The sequence below is a fragment of the Cucurbitaria berberidis genome, assembly GCF_010015615.1.
Source record: "Cucurbitaria berberidis CBS 394.84 unplaced genomic scaffold K460scaffold_3, whole genome shotgun sequence".
Classification (NCBI taxonomy): Eukaryota; Fungi; Ascomycota; class Dothideomycetes; order Pleosporales; family Cucurbitariaceae; genus Cucurbitaria; species Cucurbitaria berberidis.
In genome coordinates this window covers 5,880,588-5,903,024 of record NW_024468937.1, presented here as the reverse complement: position 1 = coordinate 5,903,024, position 22,437 = coordinate 5,880,588, and the positions used below count along the sequence as shown (strand labels likewise).

Here is a 22,437-nt window from a genome sequence, read left to right as displayed (position 1 = left end):
GGCTCGACCTTTATCCGCTCACCAATCATTTCACAGTGAAGCGCGCCTCTCGAGTTTCGACGACCATGTCGAACGAAGCTATTCTTCACGCGTACAGGCACTTGTACCGCCAGAGTCTAAGGGCTATTCAATTCTCGAAGCCCGCCCGCTACACGCTACGCGACCGTCTGCGCCTAGCCTTTCGCAAGGGCTCCATCGTCGACTTCGAACCACAGAAGGTCCAAAACACCCTCGATTTCCTACAGTATGCGACAAGAGAGAATGGATTGGAGCACAAAATCATAAAAAACCTCTTATTTGTCTGGTGGACTCAGAGCAATGGGGGTCGCTCGAAGCCCAAAGCCAGAACTCTGTGAGTGTTTTATTCGGTAGGATGCTTCTTCACCTGCTAACATGGCATAGCACCTGGGAAGAGCACGAGATCAAGACCACTGCATACGACCCATTCAACCACAACATTCGCATGCTGAACGAGAGCATGGGTCTGTGCCTCCCCTCCATGACCGTCCGCGATCCTAATTGAACCCGCTCCGTTGCACCGAAGATCTTTCCAAACGACATCCTATGAGTACGATGCCATGCTGGCCGAGGCGGTGGATATCGCCAATGACATCTCACTGCATTGTAGCTATACTTTGGTGACAAGGACGAGCGCTGGAGCTACATGAAATCATCGAGGAAGTCCTCGTCGCGATCCTGGTTGCTGGACTGGGCAAGGTTCTCCTCGGTCATCACATCGTCGTAGGCATGATCTCTCTGCCACGCGAGCTCCTTCCGCTCCTTGGCAATACGGGCTTCTTCCTTTCGCTACGTGATGTTAGAATAAATTCTCGTATAGGGCGTGTCTGAGGGAAATGGAGGCACTGCGGAGTCGCAATAACTCCCTAAGGACGATTACAGGGAGGAACGGTGGCGGAAGTAGAGCGTGTGTCGTTGCAGTATTAGGTAAAAGAAGCTGTAGGTGGAAGGAGACACGAATGAAAGTTTCACTGACCCTGGTCTGTAGAGTATCTCGATCCCGTTTCCTAAGCTCGCTAAGTCTAGCTTCCTTCTCTTCTCGTAGATCGGGAAACTTCTCAACCTTCGTCTTGTTCAGGCGGTTGACAATAGGATTCTCCCGCTGTATAACGTGTATACGCTTGACCTAAACAATCAAACATGGTCAGACGCTATAGCCACGGGACTTGAATAATGGCACAATGCACTTTGTCTCACTCACCTTCTTTTGGTCTTTGAAACTCACTTGTCCCACCGCCATACTCCCGTCTTTTTTCAGATTCGACCACGGCGTGTATATAATCGTGACGTTATCTTTCTTGTTGCCTGCAGCGCGTCAACATTGTCAACCTTTGAAACCCCTGCCGTGTCCCCAGTAAACTGGTTCTCAAAAACAGCTGCACATACCTTCGATACTGTTTGCCTTGGTCAACTGCGCGCAATCAACCAATAGCTCTGGGGTTATCTTCTCCCAGTCCTCGCCCTCTGGCAACCGCACGTAGATATGCGCCGATGAGAGGTTGTCGACGTGAAACCAGACGTCTTCTTCCCAGCCGAATTTGATGAGCTCTTCATCTTTTTGAAGTGTTAGTCATTTAGTTAGAAACAGCTTGCGGAGTTGCAATGTAGGAAAGCTCCAAGATGGTGCTGGGTACTGCATTCTGCTTACTTTCAACCTTGTCCTTGCCGACGTATATGAAAGCGGCTGGTGACACAGTGTTGGAGGAAAAGTAATACACCATTTTGAACTACCTGCTGGAGGGGGTAGAATATCTAGTGGCGGGTTTGTAGGGTATGATTGGGTAGTTGCGAAAATGTGAATTCTCGAGAGCACTTGTGGGGTCAGCGGGGCTAACCAGCCAGCCTCAGGGTCCACGAGTATGCGACGAACAACAAGATGTGACGATGAATTCGGAAAGATTATGCCTCGTGGGACTGGAATGGATCGTGAAGCATATTGATACAAGTCCTTAGTAGGGACATTCTACAGCAGTAATTGAATATCTCAAAAGTCGTTCAGGCCCTCATGACAGCTGTGGATTAGGGTGCAAAGAGAAGCGCAAGCGTGCGAGCTTCATTTTACAGACTTTTCATTGCTAGCTTGAGCCCCAACGGGATATTTAGCATCATAATAGCCGTGATGTCCTGAAGACTGAAATGCAGAATCTCAGAGCAGATGGACCATGAACTTTCCACCGATCGAGGGGCGGTTGGTTGCCAAGTCCTCAAGCACGCGCCGCGGGGAACGTCTACAAACACTCAGGGAGTCACTCGACGAGAGAAGAGCAACTACAAACAGGCAACACCAACACCAAAACTGATAAGACAGAACAGCACCTCACGAGCATACAGTCAGGAACAATGCCAGCCGAGCAGACATCCGCCGACGCGCGTAGAAAGGCCGCCCGCGAGGTCATCGACATCCTCCATGAGATCGCAACATTGCTGGTATGTCAACCTCGTCTCGCCGCAATACTAGACACCCAGTTTAACAGATCTGCAGAACACCCACCTCGACCGCCAGCAGCTCTCCTACTGCGTATCGCTCATCGAGAACGGGGCGAATCCAGAGGCGTTAGCGGTACGTACTGAAGTACTCTCTTGATTGTGGCACAGCCAGCTGTAACAACGCAACGCAATCGCGCGCGGTTAGGTGCCAAAGTCTATTTATACTAATGTCGCATAGAAAGTGATATTGCAGCTGCGCGAGGAGTACCCAGCATCTTCTGACGATGGCGACGCTTAAGATGGAGGCGCGTGCTGAGTGAATCGAAGTCTGAAACCGCTTGTGCAGTCTTGCACTGAGCGCTTGCTGAGCAGCCACCTTACTACCAACGACCATCTATGTTGCACGGGGGATTGCCGAAGAAGCTCAAGGGAGGCCTAATGAGTCTTTTCAAGCAAGAAGCTGTGCGTATCGAATGCATGAGGTCGTATGGCGTGTCGATCATTTGGTCCCCGGTGCTGATTCCCGACATGCACTATACCTGCACCTTGGCATGCACCTCTCGCGAAAAGCTTGGGATTGATTGCGACGGAGGAGGTAGGATGCGGGGCAATCGACGAGTCGGATTACGCCGCCAAGTTGTTGCTATCGAGCATTATGCATCCGTTATCAGTATCCCCAGGATGCACGCTGTATCTCTAGGATAAGCAGCAGAATAGTAGGCATGCTGCGATAAGACATTCCTGGCTAAGTTGAATCAAGTGGGTGTGCAGCAGTCGGGTGGATGGGACGGTAGATGGTATTTAATCTATTTAGCTTCAAGAACAAGGGACATCGTGGGTATGGTGCGGTAAAAGCCAGGTCACCGGGTATATGCAACTAGTAGTGTAGATATCGTCATTGAATCTGCCAAGTTGGACATCTATGTCTTGAACAGTGATACGAAATGCGAATTTCTAAATGCAAAACGCGAACGCTGAATGCCAGGAGCGATAGCGATCGTTTGGGGTATCTCAACGACAGAATGGGGTATCTTCCAAAAGAAAGTCGTCTGGGTGACTGAAAAGAAAACGCCACACTCTAGATAGTAAGAAACTCCCTCTATCTGCTTCCCCAGGTTGGTGAGCCTTGTCGCTGGCGAAAGTTGCCCTTCTCGTCAGCAACTTTGCGGAGCGTCTTCTCTGCTTTTGCTTCCTGCTTGTCGAGGAAGCCGTTGAAGATGGGAGGGAGGATCCGCTTGGAATCTGTTGGGCTGTAAGACGGTGATAGCGTGGAATTGATACTGGAGACAACTTACTGGCATGATCTCCGTCAAAAATAATGCCGTCTGCACCCTTCTCTCCAGCAACTTTGACGGCCTCTTCCAACAAGCCCTCACCAACGCCTTTCCCGCGGTACTTCAGCTTGACCGTCCAAGCCCTAACAACAGCCTTGCCCCTTCGTCTCCTGCCCCGCTTCTTCGCAGCATCATCTGCCCAGCCCAGAACCAATGCACCAATGATATCCTCGCCCCACTTGACTACGATGAGCCTGTCTTCTCCTAGCCATTCCATGTTGATATCTTCCGCGACGCCAATATAGCCGCCAGTCATCCATCGGATGAAGATGAGAAACGTCATGGTGATGCCGCCAACTGTCGTGCCAACCATGAGCACATCATTGTACCATCGTAGCATATACTGCGCTGCAATTGCAACGACAGCGAGGTATGCGGCGAGGGAAACTGGATGGACCATCATAACTTTGCTCGAGACTTGGCGTTGTTGGGCCACAGAATCGGCGACAAGACGTAGTCCTTCCACGCGATCATCTTCTGATTCAGCAGTGTACGTTGACAGCTGCGGTAGCCCTTCGGTGATTGACTTGGCCGGTGCGGTTGCTTCAGTCGACGACATGGTGATTGTTTCCGCAGGCGACGGATACGATAGCGGCGCGGGGAGTGTGGAGAAAGACAGCGGCGTTGGCGGAAGCGGTGGAAGCGAAAAGCTATTTAGACGAAAAGTAGTCGGAGTACCCAACGGCGACGGTAGATCGGGGTCAATTCTCAAATTGGCGCTCAGGGACGTCAAGAAGGCTACAATTGTTTGTTAGCCACAATCTTCAAGAAAACCCAAAACTACTTTGAGCGAAAGTTGACGTCTGTCTTTAATCGCGGTAATCGCGGTAACCAATCACGCGACCACCAACAAAGGAAAATGAAAACATACCAGCGCTTGTGCGAAATCCAGGAAGTGATGGAATCGCCGGAATCGACTTCTCAATACCCGAGTAATGGTTCACAATCACGGTACTTTCTCCCAAATAATGTCGTTGCGGAAAAGCATGCGGACCAGGCGGAACCTTCAAGTGTGATGGAGGGAGTTGGCGACGCATTTCTTACTTATAAACGCCCTTCTTCAAGCGTACCCACAAGCCTAAATTTCTTCCAATTACATATACGAAGAAACAACCCAATGTAGAAAGCGGACCAGCCAAGAAAGGGAAAAAGCAGAATATTAAATGAGTTAGAAAAGGCAAAGGGCAAGTGTGTATTGTTTGAATTTGAATTATGGGCGAGCCAGAGAAAATATGAGGCACTGGTGGGAAACGTGCGTCTAAGTATTGGCTCTCAGCCAAGCCTTGTAAGCCGCCTGCGAGACCATGGCGTTCCGCTGGGGCCATGTCGTCGTCGTCTCCCGGGTGAGAGGCGCGATCTTCACAGGCCCTTATCCACATATCCACAAGAGAGCTGGGTAACATCAGTCAAAGCGCACTTCATTGGCCTAGGGCAAACTGGAGATAAGGCGCTGTCCCTCCAACGGCATCGCGACGTTTGGCCTAGACCGCCCAAAGGCGAGTGGTGGCATCCTGTTCTGGATGCCTTACGTGCATGGGGGTGGGGAGCCAGTGTTGGTGTCGGACAAATACTGACCAGGAAAGGAGAGGCCTGCAGAAATTTTGCTCTGCATCTCCGATTTGATCTACCCTGCCTTACGCATCCTTTTTCTTCTTCTCATATACCATACTAACAAACGATATGATCCACACCATCTGTCATCATTCATCATGACAGCCATCACTCCCCAATGCAATCCAGCAAGCAGCGGCGTTAAACCCACCCCAGGCAAAGCGCAAGCGAGAGATCCCCGACCCCTCCATCCCGTCTGGGCATGCTTGGTATTCAATCCCAAACGAACTCCGCATGCGCGATGAAACGAACTAACGTACGTCTGCTCGTCTCACGCCTTTCCCTGCCTGAATAATGCGCTATGTACGGCCAAGGTTGACGCATTTGACACCCCACATGGCAACTCACTTGCGTACAACTGTGGACGTCTCCGCATAATCGTCACTGCTAGTTTCAACCATTGCTTGAAAACAGTAGTTCGCTGCCTCAAAAATGCCTTTGTTTTCCACATGTTGATAGGCTTGATATAGGTGGAGATAGCGGCTAGTTGAGGGAGGGGGGGGGGACCCAGGTGATTAGGTCTTAACATACTTCTCTATCGTGAGATGCAAGCCCATCGCAGCGTTGATACGATAACGACCTCGAGAGGCTTGCACTACTGCTATCGGGCCTGGAAACCTTGACCTCAGACTTTTTCTTTCGCATGTGCCCTTTTCTCCGACCAACCAGCGTCTATGCCTATGCAATGCCAGGAATCTGACGTATCACGCCTCCACACACCCAATGACGAACCGCTGCCCCTCCGCTTGAGTACGGAGAGCGCAGAATCGAGCACTTTTCTTCCTCACATGCACAGTTGCGTCTTCCTCTTGCGTGTTGCGTTGCTTCGCCACGTGTACAAGCAGCCGCCTCCTACTACTAACCTTGCGGCCGAAACGTCAACGCTCAACAGCATGGCTGGGCAACGCGCTTCGTAACACCAACGGGGGATCCATGTTTCATGTCTTGTCATGCAAATGTTTCAACTGTCAGGATTGGCGTGCCGGTTTAGGCGAGGATAGGCGACGGGGATGGAAACGGTCAATGCACAGTCGCTGGTCTCACGGGTCGAGGGTAGAGAGATCTACCTTCTTGCTCTGCCATATGGCAGTTTTGCCTAATGTCTATATTGATGGGTGACATGGTGAATCCAAGTGTTGTTGGTCGTGAAATTCATGCTGCTTTGAATGAATCGTATATGGATTTAGACGCATACGATGGGCATATACAATCATATATAATCGAAAAACACTTCAGAATAAGTGTATACGCTCGCTTGTTAGTTCTATTAATCTAATACATCTACACCCGACTCAACCTAAAAACTCAACGACTCAACATCTTTTTCCTCCCTATTTGCATTCACGGGTTGCACTCATCTTGAACCATCCTACCACTCTCTGCGTAGAATGTATACCATCCAAAGTAAATTACACGAAGCGCTACAAAGTGCCCAAGATCGAAAGAGGAGAGCCGCCCATTGTCTACCCGTCTACCTAAATCAAAGCAAGATCTTCCAATGCAAATAGTAATGAACTTTGCACGCCCGCCTGCTATATGTCAACAACGCCAAATCGGCTAATCAGAAACAGGCCCCGAGGGCTTTTTTGATTGAAAGTAATCAATGAGCACGGGATTTGAGCCTGACGTTCTCCTCGCGTGATATCTCGACTCAGCAAGGTGGGCTTTCTGATCTCTACTGTTACGACGACACGTGCTCGAAGCATTCATGACACGAAACGGAAGAGATCCTGTCATCCACTGTGCCTAGTGAGGCATGAAAGAAAGTGCGCCCGACTGCTCACTTCTTCTGCTGTGTGTTTGGCGCTGATGCTGCGCCTGCACCGGGCTCAAGCGTATGCTCGTGATTGTCGCATCGGAGCACCCTACCACCTTCCTCTTGCGAGCATACGGCACTACCTGTGGCCCACTTGTCTTCAATTATTTCATCCAGTGTTGCACGCTTCTTAGGATCGACCTCTAGCATCCTACCAATAATATGCCTGCTTTCTCGTGGTAGTAAGCGCAGGAGGCGCCATGGGCCCTTGATCACTTGAGGCGGCTGCTGAGCGCCAGTTGATGATGACCCACGCTGGTCGTTGGTATCTGATGCATGGTGGGACACGGGCTCGGATTGCGGCCCGGACTGGGCTTCAGCGTGGCTAAGGTCAGGCGTCGACTTGGAAGGACCAGTGATGGACCTTGGTCCATCGTTAGGGGGGGACACGAAAAGTTTGTACGAGTTGTCGGAGATTCGCGGCGCTTTCCAAGGGAATCGACGTAGAGTCATGCAACAAAAGATAATCGCAAGCGACCAGATATCCGTTGGTTGCGGGTCATACTTCGAGACGTCATACACTTCCGGAGCCAGATATGGATCTGAACCAACAATGCCTGAAAAAAGTAAGTAGCCACACTGACAAAGTGTCACGGAATATGCTCACCACTGGCAAGAACAATTTCGTTCTCGAACGGATAGCGGAAGACAGCGGCACTGCCGAAGTCAATGATCTTCATGATACCATGCTCATTGACGACCACGTTGTCAAGCTTCAAATCGCGGTGAGCGAGACCCATGCTGTGGAGGTACGTCACTCCGTTCAGAATTTGCAGGGTACAGCAAGTGACCTCCTCGCGGCTCATCTTCCCGGTCATTACTATCGCGAAAAGGTCAAAGGGCGCGTATTCCATGACAACAAAGTAGCTGCCCTTTTCGTTGACCAAATCCATGGTCTCGATGATATTTCCGTGGTGGAGCGTTGACCCGATACAGAACTCGGCTGTGACCTTCTTGTTGTAGTCTCGTTCCGATTCGTACGAATGTCGGGCTCGGAATTGTTTTACTGCAAACGTGACTCCATCACTGCTTCGCTTCATCAATCGAACAGAGCCACCGGCACCAGAACCAAGGACCTTTCCGAACTTTCCATATCTGCTTTGAAGTCCATGATCATCTGCAAATGGGACACTCATGGGCCCATTTATCATTGGCGGGGTCATGGTTCCTGATTTGCTGGATTTGATCTTCTCCTTCTTGATGGACGATGCAGGGGACCGAGTGCGCTTTTCCTTGTCCTTGTCCTTGTCCTTGTGTCTATGTCCAATTCTGAAGAAACGCTTCAGCTCAGACATGGATCCATGGTGGTGCTCTTTGCCAACGGCAGCCTTCATTTCGCTTTCAACATCAGAGCCAAGACGATTGGAGGCTTTTCCATTGCCACCAAAAAGGCTCGTTCTTTTGCTATCCTCTTTGTCTGACCCAGTACCTTTGGAACGTGGCAGTGAATAAGTGGATGAAGCCGCCGACTGCCGCCCGTCGCGGCCACCGTAGACGAAACGTGCTTCGAGTGAGTCGAGATTTCTCGCTTGTGCAGCACGTTTGGAGCGTTGGTAAGGGTCATCCCTTTCGCCCTGGGGGGTAAAAGGACGGCTGACAGTGGTTGGGGTAGTTGTACCTGAGGAATGATGTCCTGGAGTACGCTCTCCGCCTGATCCGGAGGGGCTGACGTCCCTAGAAGCCGGCAAGGAATCGCCGGTAGGACCAATTGTAAATGACGGGCCGTGTCTTGGGTGTGGTTGGATGACACCAGTTACGTCAGATGAGGATGACGGTCGCGATGAACGTGGTAGGGTCTTGGGTGACGCGGGGACTGCCAATGCTGGTTGGGCTGGATCAGAGCTTTGCACAGAGGAGTCCATGGACGTCGGCGGGGTCTCATGCGGCGGTGAGACCTGCGGAGTCATCATACCGGGATCACTCGGCCGCTTTCTATGTCCTTCAGCACCGGATCTGTCTTCCCGAGACGATGTGCCCGCAGGAGTCAATGGTGGAGAGTGCATGGCGAGTGCGGGTGAGGACGGATTTGTGCCAATAGACGCGCGAGAAACGGAATGTCCTGAGGGTGTTCGTGATGTAGGAGCAGGTGATGCAGCCTGGTGTGGATTAGCGATGTCTCCACGGCCATATGCCTGGTGCTGCGCTTACTCGTGATGGCGGGAGGGAGACGGGCTCGAAGGAGAAGTTCTCCATGCGTCTCGCCTGACAACGAGAGTTCTGGAGAGTCGAGGACAAATTGCGCAGCTCTTCTTCGGCCTGCGGACTCAAGGCCCCATCTCGCGCCTTGCCCGTGCCCGTGAGGTCGGAGACAGTCTGCACGGCCTCCTCGGGCTCGATTTCTTGAGTGATGTCGCTGAAGCGGACAGATTGGGGCTGATCCTGGGGCGTCGACGGCATGATGGAGGCTGGAGCGGGAGAAGTGAGTGTGGTCTGCCAGATCGAGGTCAGCTCTAGTCTAGTAGGAGGCCATGACGAAAGACGCGAAATGCCAGACGGGGGCAGCTTACCTACTGGGAGATGGATGCGTAATCGGCAATTGGTCGGCCTGGACGCCGTGACAGAGCCGTATGTATAGCGTTGGATATGGGGTCAATTCAGGGCCGGCGGAGACACCGGATGGGACCAGGATAAGAGCGCGCTCAGCGGCGAGCGTGGTGGGAGGAGGGTCTGGGAGAAGGTCGTGTGTCTAGCTATGAAGCATCCAAACTCGTCATACTCTGCCCGTAGTAGTTTGGTACTGATGCCCCGCGCTCCGGAACTGGCGGCATAGACAGCTCGTGCGGAATGCCGGGAATACGGGCGACTAGGAGAAACGAAGGTACAGACCCAAGACTGTATGGACGTTGACACGGCGGGGTGCAACGCTCTAATCGTCGTCGACGTCGTCGAGGATCAGGCAGAGGAGCGATGGGATGCCTTGGAGGGGTGGCAGATATCTGAAAGGCCGGATTACTCCTTCGGTTGCGTCTAGGCGCGCGCACCTGGCCGCGGCTTCCCGGGCAGGGCGATGCGCATCTTCAACAACCATCAGCGTTGACCTCTAGAGCCGCAACGCCTCAAGCACCACATCCTCAACAGCTAGTTGCCAGACCTGCATCGTCATCGTCGCCGGTCCACAGCATCGGCTGCCCCGTCCCTCTCCCTGCAGCAACTGTGCCGACCGCCCCTCTCGACGCCCACCGCTCGCTGCGTGCGCCTTCTCTGCTTGCGGCCCATCTCTCACTCGTCAGCGCGAAATTTTCAAACCCTGTTGAACCAAGTCCTGCAAGAGTTTTTCTGCCCTCCCCCAGTCAGGGCGCAGTTTAGACCTTTACTCACGCACGCTTTTTTTGGATAGTGCGACGCCCTTCCCGCAGCATGTTCAATTGGGCAAAGTCAACGTGAGTCCGCCGCTCTTCACCCGGCACGTGCTTGCGCGACACGGCCGCTGTTTGCGTGTCTGTTGGGGCTTCACATACTGACGCGCCTCTAGACTGGCCGCCGTTGCCGGCACGCAGGAACCCGAGTATGGCCCCGAAGCCATCCACCCCGTTGGCAAGAATGCGGGCGACCCTGCATACACGGAATTGGCCAAGAAAGACCTGAAGTGGGTGACCCTCGACTACACCAATGTTGAAACACAAACCTTCTACCTCTTCACCGACTCTGGACATGTTGGCTTCCTGCAGGTCATTTACAGCAACGTAGCGTAAGCAGTATCCCTCGCCCAAGCCACAGACCCCAGTACTCACAGCTTCCAGTGGCCTACGCGTGACCGTCCAGTTCAGCTGCAAGCTCTTCTACCCCAACAACGAGAAGCCCGCGCTATGGGCCACCGACCCCCTTTCCAACTACGGATTCGATGAGGAACAGCACTCCTTCTACGCCGACGGCATCTCGCTCGAACTCTCCGAGGATGGCAACGCGTACACAATCAAGGCAGCGGTCAACGACAATAGTCTGATCAATGTCAAGTTCACTAGGACCGCGCCCGGCTTCCAGGGTGGCAAGGACGGCACAACCAACTATGGCACAGACCCAAAGGCCCCGTGGGGTGCTATGCACCACCATTTCTGGCCGCGATGCAGCCTCGAGGGCTCCATAATCACCAAGGAGGGAGAGATTGACGTCAAGGGCCGAGGCATGCTCAGCCATGCCCTACAGGGAATGAAACCACACCATGCGGGTAAGCACTTGGAGTCGTCTTGGAGTCGTGCTAGAACTAACGCCTGTAGCTTCCCGTTGGAACTTTGCCAACTTCCAGTCTCCATCCTACTCTGCCATCTTGATGGAGTTCACCACGCCCGCTTCGTACGCATCGACTGTTGTCCGAGTCGCCGGTATTGCTACAGATGGCAAGCTGCTCATAGCCAACACCGAAGGCGATGTCCAGCACACCGCAACAAAGCAAGATTCCGACAACGACTGGCCAGAACCCACTGCGGCAACCTATCACTGGGTAGGCAAGACGGAGGATGGCAAGGACGTGACCGCAGACGTTGCAGGTTCTCTTGGAGACAGACTGGAGCGTATTGATGTCATGGCCGAAGTACCAGGCTTCATCAAAACCATTGTTGCTAGTGCAGCCGGCACAAAGCCGTACATCTACCAGTTCGCGCCAAAGATGACCATCAAGATCAAGGTGGGCGATGAAGTCATCGAGGAGGAAGGTACCCTGTTCACTGAGGCGACCTTCATCTCCTAGAGAAGATTTGACTTTTGGTTTTGGATAAGGAACCCCTCCAGCAACATGGATACCCTAGCTTTAATGATGATCCTCCAGGACTGGCACCTGAGAACCTAATGAATAACGGTCTTTAAGTCATAATACGCCTTCAGCTTCTGTGGTGCATGTCAATAACCAACGCGAGGAATCGCTCTTGTGACATGTTTCAGTAGGTCCAGTGAAACTCTCGCCCCTAGTTTGTTTAGCGATTGTTCCTACTCCAACCGCTCCACCTTCACTTGCGATATTGCCCCGCATCTTTTCCACATTTCCAGCCCTTCAACCTTCACCTGATACCGTGCCTCTGCAAACGCGTGTGGACGCGTTTGCGCAACGTAATAAACAGGCAATCGGCCCGTGCACCCCACTTTAGCTACCACGTCTGCCTCCCGCTACTGTAGTTACCAGACAAACACCACAAACAACGCCACCATGGTCAACGAGCGGCCGAGGCAATTCGGAGGGATTCAGCGCTTCGGTGCCGCTCCTAGACCTGGAAATGCTCATCAACCGCAAGGGTCAGCTTCGCCTGCCGCATCTAGAGCGACTAAGCTAGGCCTAGGTTTAGGCAAAGGAGCGCAGGGACTCGGAAAGGCCAAGGGACTAAAGCGCCATACGTTAGTCTTTATAACATGTTTCAAGTATCTGGGCTAATAATGTAGGAAAATCCGACGAGATAACATTTACGGTGTTACTAAAGGCGATATTCGGTGAGTGCATATACTCTCACCTCTACAAGTATCCACGGACTAGCTTGCTCATCCGTTCTTAGACGCCTAGCCCGCCGCGGCGGAGTAAAGCGCATCTCAGCAACTCTTTACGACGACGTGCGCTACGCCCTGAAAGAACGGCTCACTTCTGTACGTCTCCTTTCAATCCAGGCGAAGCGTGTAACTGACCCTTCTATAGATCTTGAAAGACGTCGTCACGATTGTCGAGCTAGGCGCCCGCAAAACTGTAACCATCACAGATATCATCTTCGTTCTTAACAGGGTATGTTTCCTAGCCAAAATCGAGTTTCAAACCCTGACGAGTTTTCTAGCAAGGGCGTACGTTATACGGCTTCGACCCGTCATTTACGGGCAGACGCTGAATACAGACTTGGACAAGGCAACTGTTTACTACCGTTATCAATGGCCTGGCAGCTACTGTGAGCGCTGTGCGCTTTTATAGCATCTAGAGGCTTTTGAGCGAGTGTGCGTTTTGGATTTGAGGGCGTTATAGCGGCCTGCTGGTGTTTGGTGGTTTCCAGGTTTTTAGCCGTGTGATAGCGTTCTTTACTTGATGGTGTTTGCAGAGACAACTGCATTAAATGTCCGTGAACGGATGAGAGAGGCTCATAATCTTTCTAGCCGATCATTATAATGATACCCAACGCTCGCTCAATACAGTACGTTCAATCATCATGATTCAATATCCAGGAGCTGCACAACCGCACCGTTCCAGCCATAACATTTGACCCCATATACAATACTACACAATCTCTACTCTACCACTTCTCTACAACTCCTTTGATAAGACCCATCTTCTCTCTCCATTTACTACTCACTTGATCCGTCGGCGCTTTGGCAATCTGCATATACCATATATCCAACGCCTCAAGCATCCTCGATGCCTCTTTCCTCATCCCAGCGGTACCAGTATTCTTTATCCAAGCCTTCCGCACACAAGGCGCCATCAAAACAGAAACATGGTCCTCTAGAAAAGACAGTAAAGACCTCCTCCGGTAATGCTTCATAAGGCCATTCGGCGCCCAATCTTTGCAAAACAAATAAGTCCACTGTATATTTCGATTGACATACTTGTCGCACCAAAGCCACCACGCGCCGAGACGGCAGAAGATAATAAAGTGCTTGCGATGCTGATCACCGGATACAGCGAACAAGTTCCCAAAGCGCTCGCAAGCCTTCCAATGTGACTCGATAGGGGCGTCAATAAGGTAGTTGCTCGGCGGGTAGGCGAAGTGGTTGGAGATACGGGGTATGATGTCTAGCTTCATGCATCGATTTCGTGGCAGCAAGGCACGGTGTTCTCGAGGTAGAGTATCTATCCATGCGATTACAGGGGCGAAGTTGAGATTGCGGACTGTCCATGTGAAGGGTGTTGAGGTGTAGTATGTATATGCGGCTTCGATGCGAATCGCGCGGCATATGTGCAGTAGTCGCGGCCAGATGTAGCATGGCGGACGGTCTTTTCTGGGCGAGATGAATTGTTGAGGATGTATGATGGTGGAGGCTTGGTCTAAGACGTAGGTGTAGATTTCAGTGCGTAGCTCAGACGGCAGAGTGGCCAATGGACATGGTTTTTTTGCATTGAGCGGCTTGATGGGATGGAGGTCAGCACTGTAGATGATTTCTTGACGGTCCTTGATCGTCAGGGTTGAGGGCCTCTTGAGCTTTTTTGGCGTTCCTTTAGGTACTTCTACTGCTTTCTTTGCCTTTGATGAGTTCAGGCCTGCTCGCAGTGTGGACGAGGCTGTAGCTCGCGCATACGATGGTGGGACCATGTTTGGGAATGAAGTACAATTGTCTTGATCTGTAATCTATCGTGTGTTATTGAACAGTTTAAAGGGAAATTAAAAGCCATTCCTTCTTGTGTGAGGGTTGTAGGTAGTCAAGAAGTGCTGCACATTTGGCCTAGATTTGGAGTGGTTGGACTAGCACGTGAGCGCGCGTTGGTGGGGTCGCGTCATCGCGCCGTATCATTCGCTCTTCGGTCTTTTCTCCCATCACCGCCCCAACTCCGGCTTCGATGCTCACTTCACCACACAGCCATGGCGGAGGATATGGACCTATCACCACCGTCGTCGCCCCGTGGGACGAAGCGAAAAGCCGATGACAGCCTTTCGCTTCCCGCGCCACGCCGCATCAAAGCACTCGCGCAAGATGTTGTTAACAAAATCGCCGCCGGAGAGATCATTGTCGCTCCTGTTCACGCACTGAAAGAGTTGATCGAGAATGCTGTTGATGCAGGATCCACCGCGTTGGAGGTCTTGGTGAAGGATGGTGGGCTCAAGCTCCTTCAGATCACAGATAACGGACACGGAATTGATGTAGGTTCTGAGGTATCATCCAAGAGATGCCTATTGACATGCGACTAGAAAGAGGATCTACCAATTCTCTGTGAGCGCTTCACGACTTCAAAGCTCAAATCTTTCGAGGATTTGAGCTCCATCGGCACGTATGGTTTTCGTGGCGAGGCGCTGGCGAGTATCAGTCATATCGCGCATCTCAAAGTCACGACGAGAACGAAGGAGTCAAGCTGTGCATGGGAGGCTCACTACGCTGATGGCAAGCTCGCCAGCCCGAAGCCTGGTCAGAGTGCCGAGCCGAAACCCAAAGCTGGAAGGGGTGGAACACAGATCACCGTACGTTAGCCGCTATCTGGCTTCTGGTTACAAACGCTGATTTGGTGCAGGTCGAGGATCTGTTTTACAACGTCCCATCGCGACGTCGAGCTTTCCGCTCAGCAAGTGAAGAGTATGCGAAAATCCTCGACCTGGTCGGGCGCTATGCGGTCCATTGTGTAGGTGTATCATTCTCCTGCAAGAAAGCGAATGACAACTCCGGTAGCAGTGTATCAGTACCTGCTTCCGCGAGCATTAAAGATCGCATTCGCCAGATCCACGGTAGCGCAGCAGCCAATGAACTAGTAGCTCTAGAAGTTAAAGACGACCGCTGGGGTTTCAAGTGCGACGGTTGGGTCAGTAACGCGAACTACAGTGCGAAACGGACAAGCATGCTGCTGTTCATCAACCATCGATCCGTTGAGTCACCTACAATCAAAAAAGGCGTCGAACAGACGTATGCGACATTTTTGCCGAAAGGAGGGCATCCGTTCTTCTATTTGAATCTGGAGATTGAGCCGCAGCGAGTTGATGTCAATGTACATCCTACCAAGCGGGAGGTACACTTTCTGAATGAAGACGAGATCATCGCCATGATATGCGATGCGATTCGTGAAGGCCTCAGCAAGGTTGATACCAGCAGATCCTTCATGACGCAGTCCCTGCTATCGAATCCGAACGTTCCCTTCGCAACGCCAATGAAGCAAACAGCACCCACAACGCCAACAACGGGCACCTTATCAGATCGCAGCGGTTCGAAAGCGCCGAAGACGGTGACCAAGAAGCCTTACGAAAATAATCTAGTTCGGACAGATGCTTCAGCACGCAAAATCACATCGATGCTCCAGCCACAGCGCTCAGTAGACGAAGCTAGTAATGTCGAGGAAATGGACTACGAGTACACCGAAAAAGAGCCCGTAGTATGCCGCCTCACGTCAATCAAAGATCTCCGTGCTGAAGTCCGGGACGCTATGCACAATGAGCTCACAGACATTATCTCAACACACACCTTCGTCGGGATCGTTGACGAACAGAAGCGCATAGCAGCCATACAAGGCGGTGTCAAACTCTTCCTTGTGGACTATGGTATGCTGTGCAATGAGTACTTCTACCAAGTTGGTCTCACAGATTTCGCGAACTACGGTTCTATTCGCTTCAATCCACCGTTACCGCTGCACGATCTGCTCAAAGTGGCAGCAGAGCAGGAAAGAAGCAGTACAGGCGATGCAGCAGATGAAGTAGACTGGGATGAGGTTGTTGAAACAGTTGGAAATTTCCTGATCAGCAAAGCTGCACTGCTGAGCGAGTACTTTTCCATGGAGATTACCGAAGAAGGCGAACTCGGTTCCATCCCGCTGTTGATGAAGGGCTATACCCCTTCTCTGGCAAAGCTTCCGCAGTTTCTCCTGAGGTTAGGACCTCACGTCAACTGGGATAATGAGAAAACCTGCTTCCAAACTTTGCTCCGCGAGCTTGCGGCCTTTTATGTCCCCGAGATCTTACCGTTGCCGCCGTCTACGGAGAACGAAGATAGTAGCAAAGGGAAGCAGAAGGTTGCAGAGGAAGATGCAGAAATCGCGCTGAGGCGGAAGAAGCTGCGGAGAGTCATCGAATATACGATCTTTCCTGCATGTAAAGTAAGACTTGTGGCAACGGCGGGGTTGCTGAAAGGCGTCATGGAGGTTGCGAATCTGAAGGGCCTTTATCGGGTGTTTGAGAGATGTTAGGCTAAGGAATCGAATATTCGATGAATCTGAATCGATAAATGCAAGCACTAACCCTTGTAGCTTTACGAGATGTCGTTGTTGATAATCTATATTCAAGTTTCGTGCTGGAAGATGAAGAATCTTGAGCCACTATGTAGATGATAACCTCCAGGGCTGTTGTGCACCACTATGACAAATGGGGTAGGTCCAAGCGGCGTAATCCCAAGTCTCGTCTCGTCTCGTCTTATCTCATCTCATCTTTCCCCGCACGACTCCAAAGCGACACGAACATACTAGAACCGAGACGAGGAATCAATGTCGTAATATTGTGTCACGGCATGGCCTATGTGCGAGGATGTTTAGTAACTGAGACCGCTACAGATATCGACGGCTACGACGTGGAAAAACGAAGATTATGAGTGGTCAAATCCGGCAACATAGCGACAAAGGCAAACTAAATAGAGTGGCGAATATCCGGGCCCTCGTAGGGCGTGTGAGTCACCTTGTGTCTGTAGTTGCTGATGTGGCTGAATACACATAAGAGCTAAAGACGTGCTTTCTTCACCCATCCAAATCCAAAAAACCAGAACAGTTGTAGCGATCACAGTAAAATCAAGTGCTGCTACATTAGTCTTTTTGACACTTCTATTTCCTCTCCAACAGCCTCTTCACAATTTCATAAATATGTCCACCCAGAACGACACAGCCCGCGCCTTCAAAGCCCTCCACAAGCCCGGCGACCCCCTCGTCCTCACAAACGTCTGGGACGCCATCACCGCAAACGCCGTCGCCTCCCTACCCGCTACCAAAGCCCTCGCAACAGCATCCTACGCTATCGCCGCTGCCGCCGGTCTATCAGATGATGAACTCACACTAGAAGTCAATCTGCGCGCTGTATCAGCTATTGCCAAAGTCGCAAAGGCACACAACTTGCCCCTCACCGCTGACTTCCAAGACGGCTTCGGTGACCAGCTTGACGAAGGTGTGCGCAGCGTGATCAAATTGGGTGCTGTGGGGATCAATCTTGAAGACTTCAGCCGCGAGCTCGGTGGCTTGTATCCCGTAGCGGAAGCACAGGAGAGGATTCGGCGCGTCCTGGCCGTTGCGGGTGAAGAAGGGGTGCCAGACTTCGTAGTCAATGCGCGCACTGACGCGCTGTTCGCAGGTCAGAATGTCGACGAGGCAGTTCAGCGCGGAAAGGCGTATCTGCAAGCTGGCGCGGCGAATGTTTTCATCTGGGGTGGTCCGTCGCGCAAGGGGTGGAGTAGAGGGGAGGTGGAGAAGGCCACGGAGGCGTTAGAGGGCAAGTTGAATGTTATTTTGGTTCGGATGAAACCAGATGGACTTAGTGTTAAGGAATTAGCTGAGATGGGCGTGGCGAGGGTTTCAGTTGGGCCGCAGCTTATGTTGATGACGGCGGGTAGTGTGGGCGATGCAGCCGCGAAGATACTCGCTGGCGAAGGAGTCTGATGTCTGAAGAGGTTGGATGCCTTGAACGATCAAGTATGAAAAGAGATGGGCGCAGGCACAAGTTCTTATTGTATACTTGTTTTGTGTGAAAGATGGGATCTAGCCTTTCCCGCAACCCTATTCTTGCCTCCACGGGCCAGTATTCATGCACGCTTTTCTGGCTCTTCTATCCTGTATTAAGTCAGTATAGCCTATGGAACTTGGATTTTTGAAGCAAACTACTCTGAAACCGATAGCAGAACGGGAAGAAAGCGGCATTCACTGCACTCTAAGCGATCAATATACGACTTCCTTCGACGACTGCAAAACTTGTTAGTAGCTACTCCAGCTTATGTTGCTACAAGCTTGACAAAAGAAGTACAATGTATACGTACTCGAATGTAGGGACCACACATATCCCCATGGATAAAACTTAGGTGCAATCTCGATATCATAAAAGGCAGTTGACACGTGGGTGATAACCCAAAAGATAAGAAACAGACCCATCTTGTTGTCCATATAAAATTCTATAAAAAAGTAGTAATTTTTTTGCAAGCCAGGCCAATTGTGGTCATGCCGAAGCAGTTGAGCTTTCAGTAGACGAGGCATGTGCCGTGGCCGTACGAAATCGGATTGCCATATTCAATCTCGGTGATTTGCGTGGTAGATGTTATGGGATTGGTGTATTTGAAGTTGATCTGAAAGACCATGCTGACGAAGGAGTAGACGAGGGAAAGGAACACGTGTGCGGATATAGTGGCGAGCCATGATGAGTTACGGAAAATTGAGCGGCGGCGGATTATCCAACTTGAGGTATTGCATGTGGCTGGGGACGTAGAAAGAGAAGCTGAAGAAAGAAATGATGATGAGGTCTGTGAGGTTGGTCAGCCGCTGCCAGTATAGTAACAGTACAGCAAGGATAAATATTATCAAAAACGCGGTAGTAACTATCCATATGGCAATTGCCAGATTCCTTACTTGTTTCAATACCGCATGCCTGTAGAACTAAAGAAAGGTAATTATATTAATAATATTCTATATATAAGGGGAAGCTATATTTATATATAAAAAAGAGTAAAATTAAAATAAGCTAGTCTATATATAGACTAGCGTGTTAAGTATATAATAAATTATATATTAAAAATTTAAACTAATAGCCCCCCTAAATCTTAATACAGGATAAAATAAAAAAAAATAATAAACTTATAATATTATACTATAGTAGAAGTATTTTATATTAAAATTATAATTTATATGCTGTTTATTATAGCAAAGCTATATAAAATTATAATTATACACTTTTTTTTTATAGTTATAATAATTATAAATTTTAATATTATTAAACTATACTTTTATATAGTTTTTTATAATACTAAAAGTAATATAAAGCTATTTAAATTTTAAAAGCTAAATGCACTTAGTATTATTTTAAGCCTATTTTTACTATAATATATAAATAAAAAAATATTACTCTGCTTTATAAAGCTAGTAATTATAAATAATAATATTATTTATATTTATATTTAGTAAGTTAAAAATAGTACTTATAGTAAGTACTTAGTTAATAAAACTAATATTCTAGTAAACTGCTTTAAATTTAATAAAGTTTAAAGCTTTTATAAGTATATTAGTAAAAAAAATTTTACTACTAATTTATTTAATTATAATAGAACTTTATTAAACGTAGTTGCAGAAAAAGTAGTAATAAAAGTTAATATATTTACTATATTAGTAAAATTCTAGGTTTTTAGCTAGCTTAATAGCTAACTAGTTGTTAATATATATAAATACTATATTAAAATAAATATTAATATTTAAGTTATTAATAAATAACTTAATTTATATAGCTTTTTTTATAGCTTTATTAAAAGCTATATATTCTGCCTTATATATAAACTAGGCTATAATTTTTTGTATAATAAATAATTATAAAATAAGTTTTTTAGTAAAAATAAATATATAGCTAATAGTAAAGTATTAAAAGTTAGAATATCTAGCCTAGTTAGCATTAATATAACTTAAAAATTAAAATTTTTACTTTTTATATATAATACTAATTTTATAAGTACTATATATATAAGCATATACTTTAATTATTATATTTATATAATACTATATTAGATTGCTATTAAAGCATTTATAAAGTAAAGTAGTATAAGCTAAGTTAATATATATTATAACTAGTAAGTAATTAAAAAAATTAAATTTTTAAAAGTTTTTTTTTTTTAAAAGTAAAAGTAGTAATATTATTATTATTTTGCATTAATTTAACGCAATAATTATATAAAATTTTAATAGTAGCTATATTACTAAAATTATAGTAATTAAAAAGTTGCTAAATATATTTAGCTTAGTAAATTTTTATTATATTTATGCCTTATTTAATATACATTTCTAAATATAAAGTATTAGAATTTTCTAATATAATAGTAAAAGTATTAGATAGTTTACTTTTAAATATATTAATGCTATTTTAGTATAAAGCATAGATGCAAATATTATTAATATAAACTAAAATAATTAGCTTCTGCGCAGTATATATATAGACGCAGCTATTATAAAGCAAAATATAAAAACTTATTTATATAAGTTTTATAGTAAGTATTTTATACTATTTCTATAATTAAAAGTAAAGTTAACAGCAGAGCAGATTATATAACGCAGTAGGAGAAATTAGTATAAAAATTATAGTTTAAGTACTATACCTAGCACTTTAATATAGTATTAAGGTAGTAAAGTTTATATAATACTAGGTTAGCTAAATAAATTATTAAAAAACTTTTAATAATTGCTATTAGCAGCCTTAATATATTATTATTTAAAAATTGTAGTAATAGAACTATAAGTTCCTAATAGTAACTAAATTATTTAAGTATTGCTAGGCGGCTTTAATTTTTAACTATAAATTATTATTAAAGTATAAATAAATTTTTAAACTAAAATTTAAGTAAGCTTTAGTTTAGTAGTAAGCTTATACTTTAATAGCTAATACTTTTTTATAATTAGTAATAGCTTGTGCAATAGACATAGTTTTTATAAAATAAATAAAATAAAATTTATAGTTAAAGCTTATAATTATATATTATTACTTATTATATAGTTATATTATTGCGCGTTTTATAGTTGTATATAAGCAAGAAATTAAAAGTTTAAATAGTAAAAGTCTAAATATATAAGTAGCAAAGCATATATTTGCACGCTTATTTTATAAATTATAATTTATTTTTATTTTTATTTTTAAGTTTTTTATTTTTTACTTTTATTTTTATATTAAATATAAATAATATAACGCTAATAAATAAACTTATGCATGCAAGCTTGCAAGTTACTATTATAGCTAGTAATACTAGCTATAAGCTATTAATAGTTGCTTAGTATAAATTACTATTTTTTAATTATTTTAAGCTAGTAAATAGTAACTGCTAGTACTATAAAAAAGTATGTAGATACTTTAAAGTTAATTTTTTTTTTTATAATAGGCTTTTTTTACTTTGCTTAATTAATTTTAATTTTCTAGTATTTTTTTACAATAAGCTAGTTATAACTAAGTAGCAGTAATATATAACTTTTTCTATAGTTAGCTGCTATATAATAATGCGAGACTTTAACTTTAGCTGCAACTAGGCTACTTTTATTAAAAATTAAAAAAATAAGCTTTTATAATTTATAAAAAATATTAAAAGTAATGCAAGGCTTATAGCGTATTAAAAAAAGTTCCTTAAAAACTATAGTTACTAGTAGTATAATAATTAAAAAATATAGCTTTTTAAAATAGTTAACTTAGTATATAAGTAGATGTAAGCAGTAAAATAAGCAATAAAGTAAAAAAGCAAATAATAATAATTTAAATATACTATAAATAATAGCTTGCGTAGGCAAAAAAGAGGAGTAAAAAAGTAGTTAAGCATTAAGGCTAATATTGCAAAAAAAATTATTATTATTATTATTATTATTATTATTATTATTATTATTATTATTATTATTATTATTATTATTATTATTATTATTATTATTATTATTATTAT

The 22,437-nt window shown here is 46.8% G+C and overlaps 11 protein-coding genes across 11 annotated transcripts; 6 read left to right on the top strand and 5 right to left on the bottom strand.

Moving 5' to 3' along the window:
- Positions 1–65: 65 nt before the first annotated feature.
- On the top strand, positions 66–523 carry K460DRAFT_285647 (DUF1763-domain-containing protein; the record flags this gene model as incomplete). The annotated part of the gene is made up of 2 exons (XM_040928834.1): positions 66–352; positions 403–523. 2 exons carry the CDS (start codon positions 66–68, stop codon positions 521–523), a joined length of 408 nt encoding a protein of 135 aa, XP_040789278.1.
- K460DRAFT_367454 (DUF814-domain-containing protein) lies at positions 231–1,787 on the bottom strand. The gene is made up of 6 exons (XM_040933580.1): positions 1,667–1,787; positions 1,405–1,572; positions 1,220–1,323; positions 995–1,144; positions 403–807; positions 231–352 (listed from the first exon to the last, which is right to left on the bottom strand). The coding sequence occupies exons 1-5, from the start codon at positions 1,737–1,739 to the stop codon at positions 661–663; spliced, it is 642 nt and encodes a 213-aa protein (XP_040789277.1). The 5' UTR covers positions 1,740–1,787; the 3' UTR covers positions 231–352; positions 403–660.
- Positions 1,788–2,358: 571 nt separating this feature from the next.
- Positions 2,359–2,743, top strand: K460DRAFT_377862 (uncharacterized protein; the record flags this gene model as incomplete). Its single annotated transcript, XM_040935022.1, has 3 exons — positions 2,359–2,445; positions 2,501–2,578; positions 2,684–2,743. The coding sequence occupies 3 exons, from the start codon at positions 2,359–2,361 to the stop codon at positions 2,741–2,743; spliced, it is 225 nt and encodes a 74-aa protein (XP_040789276.1).
- Positions 2,744–3,544: 801 nt separating this feature from the next.
- On the bottom strand, positions 3,545–4,816 carry K460DRAFT_281785 (uncharacterized protein; the record flags this gene model as incomplete). Its single annotated transcript, XM_040928519.1, has 3 exons — positions 3,545–3,687; positions 3,741–4,517; positions 4,651–4,816. 3 exons carry the CDS (start codon positions 4,814–4,816, stop codon positions 3,545–3,547), a joined length of 1,086 nt encoding a protein of 361 aa, XP_040789275.1.
- A 2,354-nt stretch (positions 4,817–7,170) lies between these two features.
- On the bottom strand, positions 7,171–9,603 carry K460DRAFT_284556 (Pkinase-domain-containing protein; the record flags this gene model as incomplete). The annotated part of the gene is made up of 3 exons (XM_040928744.1): positions 7,171–7,763; positions 7,814–9,302; positions 9,355–9,603. The coding sequence occupies 3 exons, from the start codon at positions 9,601–9,603 to the stop codon at positions 7,171–7,173; spliced, it is 2,331 nt and encodes a 776-aa protein (XP_040789274.1).
- A 960-nt stretch (positions 9,604–10,563) lies between these two features.
- K460DRAFT_285614 (oxidative stress survival, Svf1-like protein) lies at positions 10,564–11,890 on the top strand (the record flags this gene model as incomplete). Its single annotated transcript, XM_040928831.1, has 4 exons — positions 10,564–10,586; positions 10,679–10,894; positions 10,947–11,371; positions 11,421–11,890. 4 exons carry the CDS (start codon positions 10,564–10,566, stop codon positions 11,888–11,890), a joined length of 1,134 nt encoding a protein of 377 aa, XP_040789273.1.
- Positions 11,891–12,343: 453 nt separating this feature from the next.
- On the top strand, positions 12,344–13,004 carry K460DRAFT_285109 (histone-fold-containing protein; the record flags this gene model as incomplete). Its single annotated transcript, XM_040928784.1, has 5 exons — positions 12,344–12,528; positions 12,574–12,621; positions 12,684–12,771; positions 12,821–12,904; positions 12,954–13,004. 5 exons carry the CDS (start codon positions 12,344–12,346, stop codon positions 13,002–13,004), a joined length of 456 nt encoding a protein of 151 aa, XP_040789272.1.
- Positions 13,005–13,400: 396 nt separating this feature from the next.
- Positions 13,401–14,417, bottom strand: K460DRAFT_285727 (uncharacterized protein; the record flags this gene model as incomplete). Its single annotated transcript, XM_040928840.1, has 1 exon — positions 13,401–14,417. One exon carries the CDS (start codon positions 14,415–14,417, stop codon positions 13,401–13,403), a length of 1,017 nt encoding a protein of 338 aa, XP_040789271.1.
- A 232-nt stretch (positions 14,418–14,649) lies between these two features.
- K460DRAFT_335992 (DNA mismatch repair protein MutL) lies at positions 14,650–17,110 on the top strand. Its single transcript, XM_040930963.1, has 3 exons — positions 14,650–14,963; positions 15,012–15,278; positions 15,329–17,110. Exons 1-3 carry the CDS (start codon positions 14,685–14,687, stop codon positions 16,982–16,984), a joined length of 2,202 nt encoding a protein of 733 aa, XP_040789270.1. The 5' UTR covers positions 14,650–14,684; the 3' UTR covers positions 16,985–17,110.
- A 138-nt stretch (positions 17,111–17,248) lies between these two features.
- On the top strand, positions 17,249–18,618 carry K460DRAFT_367448 (PEP phosphonomutase-like protein). The gene has a single exon (XM_040933579.1). It carries the CDS (start codon positions 17,648–17,650, stop codon positions 18,431–18,433), a length of 786 nt encoding a protein of 261 aa, XP_040789269.1. The 5' UTR covers positions 17,249–17,647; the 3' UTR covers positions 18,434–18,618.
- On the bottom strand, positions 18,542–19,152 carry K460DRAFT_431794 (uncharacterized protein). The gene is made up of 3 exons (XM_040938347.1): positions 18,808–19,152; positions 18,656–18,733; positions 18,542–18,604 (listed from the first exon to the last, which is right to left on the bottom strand). Exons 1-2 carry the CDS (start codon positions 19,019–19,021, stop codon positions 18,702–18,704), a joined length of 246 nt encoding a protein of 81 aa, XP_040789268.1. The 5' UTR covers positions 19,022–19,152; the 3' UTR covers positions 18,542–18,604; positions 18,656–18,701.
- Positions 19,153–22,437: the final 3,285 nt, after the last annotated feature.

Excerpts from the sequence above, each read along its gene's own strand:
- K460DRAFT_367454 (XM_040933580.1), bottom strand. The coding sequence starts at position 1,739 with ATGGTGTATTACTTTTCCTCCAACACTGTGTCACCAGCCGCTTTCATA. Across the intron at positions 1,573-1,666 it reads CGGCAAGGACAAGGTTGAAA|ATGAAGAGCTCATCAAATTC; the intron begins GTAAGCAGAATG and ends CACTTCAAAAAG. Across the intron at positions 1,145-1,219 it reads GTTTCAAAGACCAAAAGAAG|GTCAAGCGTATACACGTTAT; the intron begins GTGAGTGAGACA and ends TTGATTGTTTAG.
- K460DRAFT_335992 (XM_040930963.1), top strand. The coding sequence starts at position 14,685 with ATGGCGGAGGATATGGACCTATCACCACCGTCGTCGCCCCGTGGGACG. Across the intron at positions 14,964-15,011 it reads ATAACGGACACGGAATTGAT|AAAGAGGATCTACCAATTCT; the intron begins GTAGGTTCTGAG and ends ACATGCGACTAG. Across the intron at positions 15,279-15,328 it reads GGGGTGGAACACAGATCACC|GTCGAGGATCTGTTTTACAA; the intron begins GTACGTTAGCCG and ends GATTTGGTGCAG.
- K460DRAFT_367448 (XM_040933579.1), top strand. The coding sequence starts at position 17,648 with ATGTCCACCCAGAACGACACAGCCCGCGCCTTCAAAGCCCTCCACAAG.
- K460DRAFT_431794 (XM_040938347.1), bottom strand. The coding sequence starts at position 19,021 with ATGCCTCGTCTACTGAAAGCTCAACTGCTTCGGCATGACCACAATTGG. Across the intron at positions 18,734-18,807 it reads TGTGTGGTCCCTACATTCGA|TCGTCGAAGGAAGTCGTATA; the intron begins GTACGTATACAT and ends CAAGTTTTGCAG.